Source organism: Phocoena phocoena, chromosome 6 (genome assembly GCF_963924675.1).
Source record: "Phocoena phocoena chromosome 6, mPhoPho1.1, whole genome shotgun sequence".
Classification (NCBI taxonomy): Eukaryota; Metazoa; Chordata; class Mammalia; order Artiodactyla; family Phocoenidae; genus Phocoena; species Phocoena phocoena.
Genome location: NC_089224.1, coordinates 114,750,706 through 114,765,669, shown reverse-complemented (window position 1 = coordinate 114,765,669; position 14,964 = coordinate 114,750,706). Strand labels below are relative to the sequence as shown.

Sequence of the window (14,964 nt, the reverse complement as noted above, 5' to 3'; positions counted from 1 at the left end):
AGCCACCCCCACCTGCCGCTCCTGCAACCCCCCTTCCCTAAGCACTGTTTTCTCCAGCGTGGGAATGCGTGGTCTTGGCTGCATCTCCCCGCCACCTCCCCCTTTCTGGGAAGTGAGCTCAGACACTATTTCTGTCTGGTCATGCCTTGTGTGGGAGGATGGCAGTCCTTGTTCGCTCATCACCCCCCTGCCCAACGCACGCACCACGTACACTTCTGCTGGTTTCTGAGCCATTTCACAAACCTGAGGGCAGCCAGCCCCATCTTCGAAGTTTCGAAACACAAAGGGCTGAAAGGAAGCACCGTGCTGGCGCCCCCCCGCCCCCCGCACTTGTTCTCTCAGTAACGTGAGCCTGGGAGGTTTCCAGGTGGGATGGGGTGCGGGTGCTCTCAGGAGGCAGCCGGTGGGGGGTAAGAGGGGGCATCACAGTGCTTGCTGTCGTGGGGCACCCCGGAGCTAAAAGGCTGTCACCTGGGCACCGTGGACAGCTCTCAGCTGGCTGTCATCCGTAGCTCCAGGTCACTCTTGCCCCCTGGTGGCCTCACTGAGAGCGGCCGTCCCACTGCAACCACCGTGGCCACCGGCACCGACCTCGTTCTGTGCGTGTGTGTTTGCCTTCACAGTGTGTCTGAATGCCTGGTGGGCCTTTGCGCACACCTGGGCATCTCTGTGCACCTGTCCAGCTGTGTGCGCCTGGTGTCCTTCCAGGTCCAGGCAGGTCCTCCGCTCCAGGAGGGTGGGGGTGGGGTGGGAGTTAGCAGCCCGAGAGGGACGGGGCCCGGGGGAAGCGCATCCCGGGGAAACCCATCCCCAACCAGTCCCTAGCCTAGAGAACATCCCCGGCAGCACAGGCGGCAGTGGTTGAGGCACCCGGAGGACTGGCTGGATGGGTGGGTGGAAGGGGGAGCAGAATTGGATGGAGGGAGAGGGGGCGCAGCCTCACGGCGTCGTCCCGCCCCTGCAGGTGGAGCGCGCAGGCGCACTCCCGGCACGCGCGCCTCTCGCTGCCTAGCCTCCGTCCCGGATCCTTTGCCGCAGCGTCAGCGCCGCCGCCGCCTCTTTTCCTCGTCCTCCGCCTCCTCGGCCTCTGCCTCCTCTTCCTCCTCCGACCCCTCCTCCTCCGCCTCCGCCGCCTCCCCCGACGCGGCGCCCGGAGCCCGTGCCCAGCCCCCGGCCGCGCGGTGCCATGCTGCCCCGGCGGCGGCGCTGAAGGATGGCGACGCCTGTCCCTCCGCCCTCCCCGCGGCACCTGCGGCTGCTGCGGCTGCTGCTCTCTGGCCTCGTCCTCGGCGCGGCCTTGCGCGGTGCGGCCGCCCGCCGCCCGGGTGAGCGAGTGCACTGGGCGCAGGCCGCGCGCGTCGCCCCGGGGCCGGGGATCGCCGGGCGGGGGTCCGGCCGCGCGGCGCCGCCGTCATCCTCCCCGCCGCCGACCTCGCCAGAGCCCGCAGGCCTCGCAGGCCCCGCGGGCCCGCAGGCCCAGCCTGCGAGCCACCGCGCCGGCCCCGCCTCTCGCGGGTCGGGAAAACAGGCCCGGCGGGGAGGGCGCGGCACCGGGCTGCCTAGGGGCTCCTCTGGATGGCGCTTCTGCCGGCTTCTGGTGTTGATTCGCTTCATGTCTTTGTCTGGGTCCGTGAGCCTGGTGGGTCGGTGTCTCAGGAGGGCTCTCTCTGCGTGGCCCCGCGGCCTGGAGTCTGTCCCGTGAGCGTTTCTGTGTGTGTGCGTCTCGGGCATCGCGGGTGCGGGCCCGGCCCTGGGTGCCTGCCGTCCTCACTGCCGGTGTCCGTCCTGGAGTCGGAGTCGCAGTGCTGGTCGGTCCCTGTGCCTCGGGTGGTGGACATGCGCCTTGCTTTGCTGCCATGGTGGGGTCTGAAGTTTCCTTGGGCATCTGACAGCTTGTCCCAGGCTTAGGGTTTTGCTCTGGCCTCAGAGGGGACAGGAGGAGCTTGCAGTCTCTGCTTCCACACTCACCCTCTGCTCTGCAGGGCCCCTCCATTCTGTATTCTGTGCTTGGGGTTGGAGGGCACCCCCCAAGGTAGACTGAGGCAGAGAGGGATGAGCCCAGGGTCCTGGGAGACGCTCCTGGCTCCCCAGGTGGGCACTGAGGTTCCAAAGGTCTGCAGGAACGCAGAACCCAAAATGCACTCTGCCAGGTGGCAGAATTGGGAGACTTCGTACCCATGACTTCACTCATTTTTCCTGGCAGCCCCATAGGAGAAGTGTTGTTCTCAGCCCACTTTACAGATGAGGAAACTGAGGCACAGAGAAGTGACCACTGTATGATGCCGCTGGGATGCTAACCTGGGCAGTGCGTGTGGTCTGCATGTGTGGCCTCAAGAGGCCAGAGCAGGGCAGGCTTCCTCCTGGCCACAGCACCCCTGGACAGAGCCCTGGCACCACCAGGGTAGGCTCCCAAAGAGGCCTGAGGGCCAGATCGTGGCTGGCCAGGGATGGTGGAGGCTGCCTGCTGATAGCCTGGCTCCAGGGCATACAGGGTGGGGCCTCCTGAGGAAACGGATTATAGTCCCAGTACTGAGCCTCTGGGCTGGGCAGGTGCCGCGGGGCAGGGTGCCAGGCACTCTCCAGCTGCTGCTGTTCCTGGGACCTCGTCCCTCACTCTGAGTCTGGAGCAGGGGCCTTCCCAGGGCTAAATGGGCAGCAGCCACATCGTCCCGGGGTGGGGGACTGGGAGTGGAGGGAGGCCCCGGAACCCGGAACCCAGAGCCAGCTCTGGAACTCAGGCCTCTACCCTTGCACTCTGGGTTCTCTGCACTAGGGGCTGCGGCTGCCTGGCTCCCCAGGTGCCCAGCTGGTGGGTGGGGTCCAGACGGACCAGATGGCACAGGCTTAATGTTTAACTAACCCAGGCCCTGGGCCCAGCTCACTGATATGGGCGCCTGCCGACCCAGGTTGTGCTGGAGGAGGGATCCCTGGGATGGCAACCTCAGCCCGCTTGCCCACCTGCTGTAGGAGCTGCTGGAACTTCCCTGAAGGGATGCCTACAGCCAAGAGGCTGTGGGTGTCAGGTTACCAAGGAAACCAAGCCAGGCCAGCCAAAGTCTGGAGGAGGACAGAGCGGGCATTCCCGGATGCCCCATGTCACCCTCCTGCAGCAGGGACTGTCCTGGTTCTCCGAGATGTGCCCACCCCCACCTCCCCAGACACCACTGACAGTTCTGCTGGGTCTCCCCCTGGCTCCACTGGCTCTGCTGTCCCGTGAATGGGGCTAGTGTCCCAGGTCTTGAGACATTCCCCACCTTTTTTTTTTTTTTTTTTTGCGGTATGCGGGCCTCTCACTGTTGTGGCCTCTCCCGTTGCGGAGCACAGGCTCCGGACGCGCAGGCTCAGTGGCCGTGGCTCACGGGCCCAGCCGCTCCGCGGCATGTGGGATCCTCCCGGACCGGGGCACGAACCCGCGTCCCCTGCATCAGCAGGCGGACTCTCAACCACTGCGCCACCAGGGAAGCCCGAGACATTCCCCAGCTTTGAGGCAACTCACCTTCTGCATCCAGAGAGGAAACTGAGGCAGAGAGGGCCACCGCCCTCCATCCCCCAGCATCAGAATGGGAGCCTTGGTCACGTGTACAGGACACTGAGGTCTGGGCCCCAAATTAGAAATGGCCTGGCCTGTAGTCCCAGGCCTTCCCCAGTCCCTGGCAGTGGTGGCTGCAGGAGTGACCCCGGCCTGGTTTGTGTTTCCGAAGCAAGTGAGACTGGCAGACTCCGTCGCAAGTATCCCCAGCCCCAGCGGCTCGGCTGTGCCCTGGGGACAAGCCAGAGGTTAGATGTGGGGGCGGTGATTCGACCTGTGCTGTCTCCCAGCTTGGCCCTCTAGGGCTGTAGGATGTCATGATGAGGTTTGCAGTGGGGTGGGGTGGGGTGGGGAGGCAGCCCTGAAATAGGAGACAGCCCCGAGGTGGTGGGAGGGAGTGACCTGGGCCCCGCCCTCTGGGCCTCCCAGGTTGGGCAGGGGTGAGAGACTCGCTCTAGGACCGGTTGAGACTGGAGGTGGGACTTGGAGCGCCGCAAGGCCCTAACGTTCTCTGGACGGTAGGGAACAGTTCCTGTGCGGAGAGCTGGCTCAGGTCAGGGAAGTGGACTCTGGGGAGGGAGTGAGGCAAGAGAGTTCCGGTAAGTTTTAGGACTGTTTGTCTTCCTGGTTCTGATTCCCGGTGCAGGGGAGGAAGGGCCTGCCCAGAACAATGGCCGGAGCCAGGCTTGGCCGGCTCTGTAGGGAGGGGTTGGGGTGGCCAGGACAGTCCTACTTACCGTGCAGGAGCTGAGTCAGGCTGGCCGTGACCCTGTTCTGCCTCCGCTTTCTTCTCAGATGCAGCCGTCTGTCCTGGGAGCCTGGACTGTGCCCTGAAGAGGCGGGCGCGGTGCCCCCCGGGTGCACGTATCTGTGGGCCCTGCCTTCAGCCCTTCCAGGAGGACCAGCAGGGGCTGTGTGTGCCCAGGTTGCGCCAGCCCCAGGGTATGGCTTCCTCCCTCCCCCACCTGGTACATTTGACCCCAGCCTTAGCTCTCAGGTCTCCTGCGCTTTGTGGGGTGCCAGGGGCTCTCAAGTCACCCCCAAGTGGCCTGGCGATCCTTTCCAGATAGCACCAGCCCAGAGCTGGGTGGTGGGCTGAGGCCTGGGGCAGTTAGCCCCTCCCAGGGCAAGAGGTATCCAGTGTGAAGTGCTGGGGTGATTCTGGGAGAGGCAGGGTCAGAGTTCCCCAGGCTTGGGTTTCCGCAGAGTTGGTCCCAAACCCCTCAGGCACCCACTTCTCCACCCGCTGGGCCGCCCCTGCTCCTTGCCCAGCGACCCCTCTCTCTCCGTCGCTCACCTGTCCTGTCTGCTTGATTGCGCTGGCGGTGCCCTGCCCACCGGCCTGAGCCCAGAGTCTGTCGGGATGGTGCCGGCCAGAGTGACTCCAGGTGTGACGGGGCACTGCAGAGGGTGCTCTGGGGGCTGAGGAGGCGGGTGGGCTGGGAGGGGCTTCCTGGAGGAGCATGTCCCTGGCAGCGAGCGGGGCGGGGGCCTGCTTGCAGAAGGCACGTGCTGTGTGCTCTGGGTGCTGAGCGGGGGCGTCTACTTGGAGCCTCTGTCCGGACTGTGGTGCCCACGGCAGGGCCGAGGGGGACCCAGCCACGGCCCCGCCCCAGCAGCGGCCCTCCCTTCCTCCTGATGACCTGGTGGGGGCGGGGCTACAGAATGGGGCTTCTCTGCATTCCTTGGGGGGTCCTGCTCGTCTTGGCAGCGGAGGCAGTGGGCCAGGTGACGCATTGTCCCCGTGCTCCTCCCACCACTTTGTGGGTAATGCGTGGGGTGTGGGGCAGCACCCCTGCCCTTCTCCTGGCCTCTGCACGTTCCCATAGCACCTCCACCCCCTGCCCGCTTTCCTGGGAACGCTGGTGCTCACACAGAGCTCCCTCAGTTGTCACCATGGCAACCGGGATGGCCAGGAGCAGGTAGGCTGGTACCTGGTCCTCTGGCCACAGGTGCCTGGCAGGAGCCCGCAGGGAGAAGGAGGCCTCAGCCTGGGGCTGGCTCCCAGATGGGCCTCTCCCTCTCTCCCTCTCGGAAGGCTCCGGGTAGCTGGTGTTGCCAGGGAGGGGCTGGGGGCCTCTCCACCTGATGGCCCTTCACCCTCCCCAGGGGAGGGCTTGCCCCAGCCCAGACTGGAAGATGAGATCGACTTCCTGGCCCAGGAGCTAGCCCGGCAGGAGGCGGGGCACTCCAGGCTCACGGCCCCACCCCAGCCTGAAGGGCGACTGCGGCTCCTGGAGGCTGGTGAGACCTCGCCCCCTTCCCCTGTCCAACTCCCCACCGCCCTTGACCCGGGCCTGGTCTTGCCGTTTAACTTGCTCTCCCTCTGCAGCATCCACCCTGGGGCTCTCAGAGCGTGGCCGGGGCCCCAACCTGGGCCTCCCCTCCACGCGGGGAGCGCCCACGCCCCGCACCACCTCCCTGCGCTCCACTGTGTCATCTGGGCCTGTGCACATGTCCCCGCTGGAGCCGCGGGGCGGGCGCGGTGACGGCCTTGCCCTCCGTAAGTCTGGCCGGGCGGGGAGGCAGGGTCCTGCCCGAAAGGCTGCCCTCACTGCGCCCCCTCCCTGCAGTGCTGATCGTGGCGTGCTCCGTGGCCGGCGCGGCCGCCCTTGCCGTGGCCGTTCTCTGCTGGTGTCGGTGAGCATGGGGCCGGGCTGGGGGCGGGCGGCCGGGCGGCTGGGCGGTGACCCCGCGGGTCTCAGGTGTGGTGTCTCCACTCCCCGCAGGCTGCAGCGAGACGTTCGCCTGACCCAAAAGGCCGACTATGCGGCCCCGCAGGCGCCCAGCTCCCCGGCCACGCCCAGGATCTCGGTGTGTGGCCGCGCCCGGCCCCGCCCCGCCCCGCCCCGCCCCGTCCCGCTCCGCCGCTCTGCCCCGGCCTGACCCTGTCTCCCCACTCCCGCAGCAGCCCGGGGACCAGCGGCTGGCGCGCAGCGCGGAGATGTACCACTACCAGCACCAGAGGCAGCAGATGCGGTGCCTGGAGCGGTGAGAAGCCCCACCCGCCCTGCCCCACCCCTGGCCCATCCACCCCTACCCTGGGCCCGCTGCTCCCGCCCCTATCCCGGGCCACTGGCACCTGGAGGGTGAGGGAGAGGGAGGACCCGACGATCCTGCCCCCACCCAGGCATAAGGAGCCCCCCAAGGCGTTGGACTCCGCCTCCTCCGACGAGGAGAACGAAGACGGCGACTTCACGGTGTACGAGTGCCCCGGCCTGGCCCCGGTGAGTGCGGGGGTGGGCGGTGGGTGTCCCTCCCCAGCCCTGGACCCACCTAACGCCAGCGTTCGCAGACTGGAGAGATGGAGGTGCGAAACCCACTGTTCGACCACGCCTCGCTGTCCGCGCCCCCGCTGCAGTGACCCGAAGGCTGATGCCCACCCTCTCGTGGATGCGCTGCCCACGGGTGGGGAGGGGCAGGCCCCAGCCTTTCCCATTAAAGAGACTGTGTCCTGACACTCGTGTGCTTGCGGCTGGGGCCCCGGGGCGGCTGGGAACCCCTTGCCGGGGAGACTCCCCCTGCTGCCAGGGACCTTCTCTGCTCCTTGCACCTGCCCCCTCACATCTGGACACCCCCAGTCGAGGGGAGGAAGACAACCCGAGAGACAAGGCATGGATTGGGAGTCCGGGAGACAAGCCAATTAAAGTACATTTCAAAACTTTGGCTGGGTGTGCTGGAGACTGACCTCCCCCCTCCCCGCCACTGGGAGCCACTGCGGAGGGACCCTGGAACGGGGCCTCAGGCTTCCTTCCACACCCCTAGAGAGGTGGGATCTCTGTGCCCTTCGTGGGAAGACCCTGTCACCGCCCGCTGGGGAAGGGAGGCTTTATTTTTCCTAGGCGGAGGACCACCCTAACCTCTTTCTCCTCCAGGCCTCCCCCCACCAACACTCGTGCCCCAGAGCCGGGGAGGGGAGGAGTGCGGCGCAGGGCCAGGCCAGTCTGAAGTTGGTGCCCCTCCCTCAAGACGCTGTCCTTTTGTGTGATAAAAAGGGCTGGGGGCGGGCACCCCGGGCCTACGTTCCTGCCCTGTGTCCACATGGGCTGGAGGGCGGGGAGGGACGGCATGCAGGATTGACTGTGGGCCCCTGCAGCCTGTGCGGGGGCCACGCCAGGCAGAGCGACCCAGGCTGCACACAGGTGGGTGGGCCAGGTTAGGGGACAGAGGTGGCAGGGGCCCTGGGTGTCAGGAGCTGGGTCTTGGTGCACCCCAATCCCCCGCCAAGGAGCAAGGAGGCCAGTGGAGGGGGAGGGGACCTCCAGCTGAAGGCCCAGAGTGGTGGCCGAACTTCGTGGTCAGAAGTGCCAAGACTGGGCCTGGCAGAGGGGTTTCTGGGGTCCAGGGGCAGCGGGGGCCTGGCGCACACAGGGTGTGGGTATCAGACCTGTCTGCCTCACCAAGGCTGGGAATGAGGGATGGGTTGGGTTCAGAAGCCCCTTAGTGATTCCTAGGGGTGGGGCGTCTAGAGAATGCTGGACCTCTGGCTCCTAGACGGACGGGGGCAGCCGTGAATGGGGAGCACAAAGCCAGTTTGGGACAGTCAGGTCCCTGAGGTGGGGCTGGGCCGGGGAAATGGGGTTGGCTCTGCTTAGAGCTAATGGCTTGTCCTAAAGCGGTATGTTTCTGGGGCTAGAGCCCACCCCTGACTCCTGGGCCGTGGCCTTGGGCTGGCCCTGAGCAGGCAGCCTCAGTTTTCCTTTGAGGCACTGGTGTGGGAGATGAAATGGGCCGGGTACAGGGAGCTGGGAATGAGGGTAGGGTGGGATGCAGGCAGGGCGACGAGGACCGCTGTCCACTGTCATCTAATCTGTATCGGGAGGGGAGATAGCCACGAAGAAAACTGGGGGGCAGAGAGATTAAGTTCTCACTCAAGAGCAAGGCACCCAGGCTGATCCGGCCAGGCCAGTCCGTCTCGCCAGCTGGACCCTGCAGACCCAGGGCCGGCGGTTCCCCTGGAGCCCTGGGGTCAGTCCCCGGGCTCCTGGCACTTGCCTTTCCCACCTCGTGCTGGCCTGACCTGGGCAGAGAGCGGCCACCCTACGTGCTGACCACTGTCACCTTCCAGACGACAGCACCTAGGCAGCAGGAGTGGGGAGCACGCAGCCCCAGCCCGAGGGGCGCCTCAGGGAGAGAGGGCCAGAGCCTGGCTACCCAGCTGTCTGCCCCAGGGGTGGCCCCGAGCAGAGCCAAGTCCAGACGCGTGCCCAGAAGGCCCCCTGGTGGCCATGCTCCCAGCCCCCGGCTCTTGCGGGAGCGGGCTGAAGGCGGCAGAGGGAGCCCGCACACCCTTTACTCCCAGAGAGAGGGTGAGGCGGGGGCTCAGGGAGTGCCTTTGGGAAGGTGGGCGCCCCAGGTTGGGGGTGCAGCACGAGGGCAGTGCCGGAGGGCAGCCACAGCAGGCGGCAGCCTCCAGCCTCCCCGTGGACCACCTGGAGGCCACCAGCCCCTCCAGCCCTCCTTCCCTTCCTGCCCAGGCTGTGGAGCATGGCCACATGCTGTCCAGGGGGAGCTCCAGGACCTGCTGGGGGCTCCTCCAGGGCCCTGGGGGGGTGCAGGGTGGGGACTCGGAACCCCGGAGCATCTCAGCCACCCAGGCTGGCAGGAGGACCAAGCTGCGCAGCGGCGGGAGGACATCTCCTCCTGGGGTCTGCAGCCGGGGAGGCTCCCAATGCCTAGGCTCTTGGCTAGGGGGCCACCCCACCCCGCGGTCTGTGCCAAGCACCCTCCTAGCCCCAGGGTCTGTGCTGGGCTGTGGCAGTGTCACCCTCTGGCACCTGCACTCGGGAGGACAGCAGGCCAGGGGAGCTTCCTAAGGAGTGGAGGCACACATGCGTCACCGGCCCCGCTCCCCCGCCCCGTGCCCTCTAGTGAGAACCGGCTGGAGGTGGGGTGCGGGCTGCCAGAGATGGGGCCTGTGAGAGTCCCAGGTGGGCTCAGGGTTCCTGGTGCGGTGGCCAGGAAAAGTGCTCGTGGGCAGGGCACCTGGGCTGGGGACGGGAGCAGCAGCTCCAGCCCCAGGGCAGCCCCCTGCACCCCAGGGCCTGTGAAAGGAAGGGTGGTTGAGGATTTGACCAAGCAGGGGCCGGCTCTGTCTGAGCTCGCCTGGGGCCAGTGGGGGCCAAAAAAGCCAGATGGGGACGGACATGGAGCTGCTCGGGGCCTTGCGCCCGGTGAGTGGGCTGAGGGAGGCCCTCCTCCCTGGGGGACCCCAAGCCCCTGCCCTCCCTTCCCTGACCCGGTCTGCTGGCCCCTAACTCGTTGCGGAGGCCGCCGGAAGGGGGATCCTCTTCCCTTGGGCCCTGGGCAGTGGGAAGCAGGGACCCTGGGGACAGGCTGGGGGCCGTCTGATTGGTGCACGCCAGGAGGCTGGCCCTGGAGCAGCCCTGCGCTCAGCTGCGGGAGTGACCCTGTGTTCCTGGGTCCCAGATGCTCACGGGCTGCTAAGCTGGAGGTGGGTGCCCGCCTGCATCCCAGTGACTCCGAGGCCCAGGGCTGAGCTGGCAGGAGGAGGCCCCACTTTCCCTTTGACTCAGACTCTCTCACCTTTTTCATTTTCCTCTGAGAATCTCTCGTTCTGACCCATCTCTGGGCCAACCTTGGAGCCCCATTTCCCAGCCAGCAGGTTCTCACGAACCGGGGGGGGGCCCCAGCGACTGGCAGGCATGCCAGGGGCCCCTAGGAGCAGCAGACCTCACGTAAGGGTGGGGGAGGTTCCTTCAAGTCCACCCAGGAAGGGAGTGGGCTGCGGGTGTGGATGAGGCCGGTGGCAGGGCCCCAGCCAGCCTGGCAGTGCAAACAGGAAGGGCAGAGGCTCTGGCAGCCAGGAGCCAGGTCACTGGCAGGCTGTGGCGGGATCAGCTCCTTCCTGCTCTCCCCCACCGCCCGAGGGGCGCCTGCCACAGGGAGAGGGTGTGGTCTCCTCCGGGGCCCCTGTGCCAGGGAAGGGACGCCTGGGTGGGACCAAAGGCCCAGTGCCACTGTGGTCCTCTCTCTAAATGACGGGTGCCGGAAGGGCAGGGGTGGCAGTAGCTGTCTGCTCCGGTCAGGGCCTGACGCTGGCCCGTGGGAGCCAGGCCTGGCGGCTGCATCCACACCTTGAGCCACCAGATGGTTTCCGACAGATCCCGCAGGCCCCGCTCCGCCCCCCGCCGATGTTGCACAAGGCCTCACCGCAGCTCAGGGGTTATGCAGGGGGTGGGGAGCCTCAGAGGGGCCAAATTGCCCCCCTTCTCCTGGACTTGCCTCTGTCCCCCTCCATGGCTCTGCCGCCAGCTCCCCGGTTCCTGCCCTGAGGGCAGGCTGGTCCTCACTGGAGGGCAGGAGCTGGGGGAGGCCAGCAGCCCCGGGAGCCCGCGTGGATCAGGACAGGGACTTCGGGGCGATGGGAGGCGCCCAGGTTGGCGTGGGCGGCAGATCCGACCACTGGTTCCTGTTCCTTCCACGACACCCAGACCGCAGCCTCCAAAAACTGGACTGGCCTGAGGCCTTTAGGACACTAGCATGAGGGCTGGGCCTTGCCCAGCCACGTCCAGCCAGGTTGAAGGAAGCTGATGGCTGAGCGTGGGGTGCAGGCCGGAGCCAGGGCCGTCCAGCTCCGAGGAACCAGAGCAAAAGGGGAAGGAACTGGACCTCCATGCCTGGGCCTCCAGGGCTGGCCGGACGGCGGGGGAGGAGAGGGACTCTGGACTTTAGCCTTCCTTTTCCTGGAGCGGGTGCCAGCCCCCTGCCCACGTCAGGGACAGAGCGACTCCTTCCCTTTCCAGCCTGGAAAGCCCCCTCCCTGCCCCCACTCCCACCCTGGGCTGTGGGACCTGGAAGAAGAGACCTGGAGACCCCAAGGGCAGGCCTCCCACCCCAGGTTCCTGCAGCTCCTCTCGGCCCGGCCAGAACCTGGGCCCCGCCGCCGGGGCTTCCACAGACATGGTTCCTTGGGAGGGGAAAGAAGGTGTGGCAGCCCCACAGCCCACCCCGGGGCCAGGCCCAGCCTGGCACCTGCCCACCGTGGGCACGTGCTGGGGCCTTGTGTGGGCAGACACTCCTAGGACCCCTGGATGGAACCCCTCTCTGGGAATCTGGGTTCCGGGACAAAGGTGTCCTAGAGGCGGCAGGGGTGGGGTGGGGTGGAGTGGCCCAATTAGAAGCAAAGAACAGGACAGACCTCAGCCTCCTGGCAAACAGCTGACTGCAGCACATCTGCGGCAAGAGGGTCTGGGAGCCCACGGCGGAGCTGAGCGGGCGGTGAGCAGGGGAAGTGGGTGATGACACAGCACTGGGGGAGGTGGTGCTGGCCGGGGCTCGGCTGGCCTCCAAGGGAAGCGTGCCTGCCGTCCACGGGCACCCCAGGCCTGGGCAGCAGGCAACAGCTGGGTGCTCAGGGGCTGGGCCACCCTTCTGGGGTGGGGGCCACCTCCGCTCAGGATGGCCTCCCTTCCCCTGAGGTCCCGCGGGCCCTCTCCTCCTCCTGCCTCCCGTGCCTGCCCCGTGCGTCACCTCCAGGCCTTTCCAGAGGCCAGCCGGGGTGGGGGACACGGTCCTGGACCCTGGCTGGGCGCCCTTCCTGTGGCCGCCTCCCCTCAGCAGCCAGAGGACTAGAGGGGGAGGCGGGGTGAGGATGGCAGTGATGCCAAAGGTCACCTCGGGGCGGGGGCGAGGGCGGGACAGGAGCGGGAAGGTACCCTGGTTGCCCTCCTCCTGAGCAGATGAAAGGACGGCGTTTCCAGGTGGGGCTGGGTGCAGGGGTGCAGCTGTGATTTCAGGGCATCCCCGTGCAGCCGCGGCTGTGATTTGAGAACCTCCGGCTTCTCGAGTAATTAATCTGGGAGCTGCCAATGCGTAATGCCGGTGAGTGTCTGGTCTTCGGGGAAGCTTGGGCTGGGAGGATGGGGCCTGGGGTGAGCCCGAGCAGACAGCCTCTCTTCCTGTGTTCTGTGCAGGGGTAAGCCCCGCTCCAAGGCTTCGGGCTTTGGGGGGCCTGGCGGTAGCGGCTCTTCTCTCGGCCCTCTGGCTCCTGTGGCTGCTCAGATCGGCCCCTGGGGGAGCCCCGGCGCCCCAGCCCACAATCACCATCCTCATCTGGCATTGGCCCTTCGCCAGCCAGCCCCCAGAGCTGCCCAGCAACACCTGCGCCAGCTACGGTGTGGCCCACTGCCGCCTGACCACCAACCGCAGCCTGCTGGCCAGCGCCAACGCCGTGGTCTTCCACCACCGAGAGCTGCAGACCCGGCAGGCCCGCCTGCCCCTGGCCGAGCGGCCGCGAGGGCAGCCCTGGGTGTGGGCCTCCATGGAGTCGCCCAGCCACACCCGCGGCCTCGGCCGCCTCCGTGGGGTCTTCAACTGGGTGCTGAGCTACCGGCGTGACTCAGACATCTTCGTGCCCTACGGCCGCCTGGAGCCCCGTGAGGGGCCTGCGCCGCCGCTGCCGGCCAAGAGCAGGGTGGCCACCTGGGTGGTCAGCAACTTCCAGGAGCGACAGCGGCGCGTGCAGCTGTACCGGCAGCTGGCGCCCCACCTGCAGGTGGACGTGTTCGGTCGTGCCAGCAAGCAGCCCCTGTGCGCCGACTGCCTGCTGCCCACCGTGGCCCGGTACCTCTTCTACCTGTCCTTCGAGAACTCCCAGCACCGGGACTACATCACCGAGAAGTTCTGGCGCAACGCGCTGCTGGCCGGCACGGTGCCCGTGGTCCTGGGCCCCTCGAGGGTCACCTACGAGGCCTTCGCCCCACCTGATGCCTTTGTGCACGTGGACGACTTCGGCTCGGCCCACGAGCTGGCCGCCTTCCTCACTGGCATGAACGAGAGCCGCTATCGGCGCTACTTCGCCTGGCGAGACCGGCTCCGAGTGCGGCTGTTCGGTGACTGGCGGGAACGCTTCTGCGCCATCTGCGCCCGCTACCCCCACCTGCCCCGTGGCCAGGCCTACCAGGACCTCGAGGGCTGGTTCCAGGCTTGAACTCTGCCGGCTGGAGGAGGCAGGGGAAGGTGGCTGGGAGCCGGAGGCGTGGGCGGAGGCCTGGGTGTTGAAATCCAACCCACCGGCATCCGACCAACCCCCAAGGGCAACCCACAGGCTGACTTGGGTGCTGGGGATGGAGGCCAGGAAGCAGGGGTAGCCTTGGCAGGCTGCCCGGAGGTGGAGGCGGGTGGGCACTGGAGCCACTATTTGGGGGCAGAGGTGTGAGCAGGGAGGGAGCAATGGGGGTGCACGTCGCTGGGGCCCATCAGAGACGAGAGGCTACAGAGGCCCTCCCTCCCCACCTTGATCATACCTTGGGCCGGTCAAGGCTGTCCTCCTGAGGTCTGTGGGGGCAAAACCTGGGCCCCCGACCTCTGTAGCCACGGTCCCCTCGTCCGGCATGTGCAGGCTGGAGCCCCGCGTACAGACCTGTGTGGCCCGGACCAAGACAGCCAACCAGCTTCTTGGGCTTTTGGCAGCCTGCAGTCAGTCCCCTGGGGGAGGGGACACCAATCAATAAAGAAACAAAGGACACGGACGGCATGGCACGCGCGTCGAGTCTGCTTCCCCGCTGCCACCCTGGCCACACGGGCCTTTGTCCTGGCCGGATCCCGCCCTCTCCATCCCAGACCTCTGTCCTCCCAGCTTGCTTCAGCCACACTGAATGGCACCGCAGCAGAGAGGCTTCCCTGACTCCCCAAAGGCCTAGGGGCGGAGAGCAGAGGCCAAGGACAGAAATGCGGCTGGGGCGGGGGAGGGTGCCCCATCTCCAAGGCCTTGGGATTTCATTCTCAGGCTGCAGGGCGTCTGAGGTGTGACGAGGTCTGGTTTTTTTTTTTTTTTTTTTTTTTGCGGTACGCGGGCCTCTCACTGTTGTGGCCTCTCCCGTTGCGGAGCACAGGCTCCGGACGCACAGGCTCAGTGGCCATGGCTCACGGGCCCAGCCGCTCCGCGGCATGTGGGATCTTCCCAGACCGGGGCACGAACCCGCGTCCCCTGCATCGGCAGGCGGACTCTCAACCACTGCGCCACCAGGGAAGCCCCCGAGGTCTGGTTTTTGACGTGGGGCTCCCTCTGACTGGTGGCTGGCGGCAGCACGGGCATCGAGGAGGCACCAAGGTCACTGCTGCAGCCAAGGGAGCCCTTGTGGCAGGCTGTGCGGGGGGGGGGGGGGGGGGAGGCTGACGGTGAGCCTCTGGGTGGTACTGACAGGGCCCCAGGAGCGCATTCGCCCCTGCCCCAGGTGGGGTGGCCAGCAGGTGGCGGCAGGAAGCTGCCCACCCCCTTGGCAGTGGCTTGTGGGAAAGGCCCACCGGTGACTTCCTGCCCTGCCCTAGCCCCGGTACTGGCCGAGGAGAAGGAAGTGTCCTCAGGCTGCAGGGTGGAGCGGTTGGGGATTGTGCTCTGCCCCTCTTCCCGGGGCTGCGTCTCCTCGCACCGTGAGGAAGGAGCTGGGACGGGTGGGGAGGTGCGGCCCCCA

At 67.1% G+C, this 14,964-nt stretch overlaps 2 protein-coding genes across 2 annotated transcripts; both read left to right on the top strand.

The window, feature by feature from the left end:
• Positions 1 to 1,213: 1,213 nt before the first annotated feature.
• NPDC1 (neural proliferation, differentiation and control 1) lies at positions 1,214 to 6,893 on the top strand. The gene is made up of 9 exons (XM_065879465.1): positions 1,214 to 1,325; positions 4,325 to 4,471; positions 5,639 to 5,773; positions 5,862 to 6,032; positions 6,103 to 6,169; positions 6,259 to 6,343; positions 6,441 to 6,520; positions 6,660 to 6,756; positions 6,825 to 6,893. The coding sequence occupies exons 1-9, from the start codon at positions 1,214 to 1,216 to the stop codon at positions 6,891 to 6,893; spliced, it is 963 nt and encodes a 320-aa protein (XP_065735537.1).
• A 5,467-nt stretch (positions 6,894 to 12,360) lies between these two features.
• FUT7 (fucosyltransferase 7) lies at positions 12,361 to 13,481 on the top strand. Its single transcript, XM_065879631.1, has 2 exons — positions 12,361 to 12,373; positions 12,466 to 13,481. Exons 1-2 carry the CDS (start codon positions 12,361 to 12,363, stop codon positions 13,479 to 13,481), a joined length of 1,029 nt encoding a protein of 342 aa, XP_065735703.1.
• The last annotated feature ends 1,483 nt before the right edge of the window (positions 13,482 to 14,964 follow it).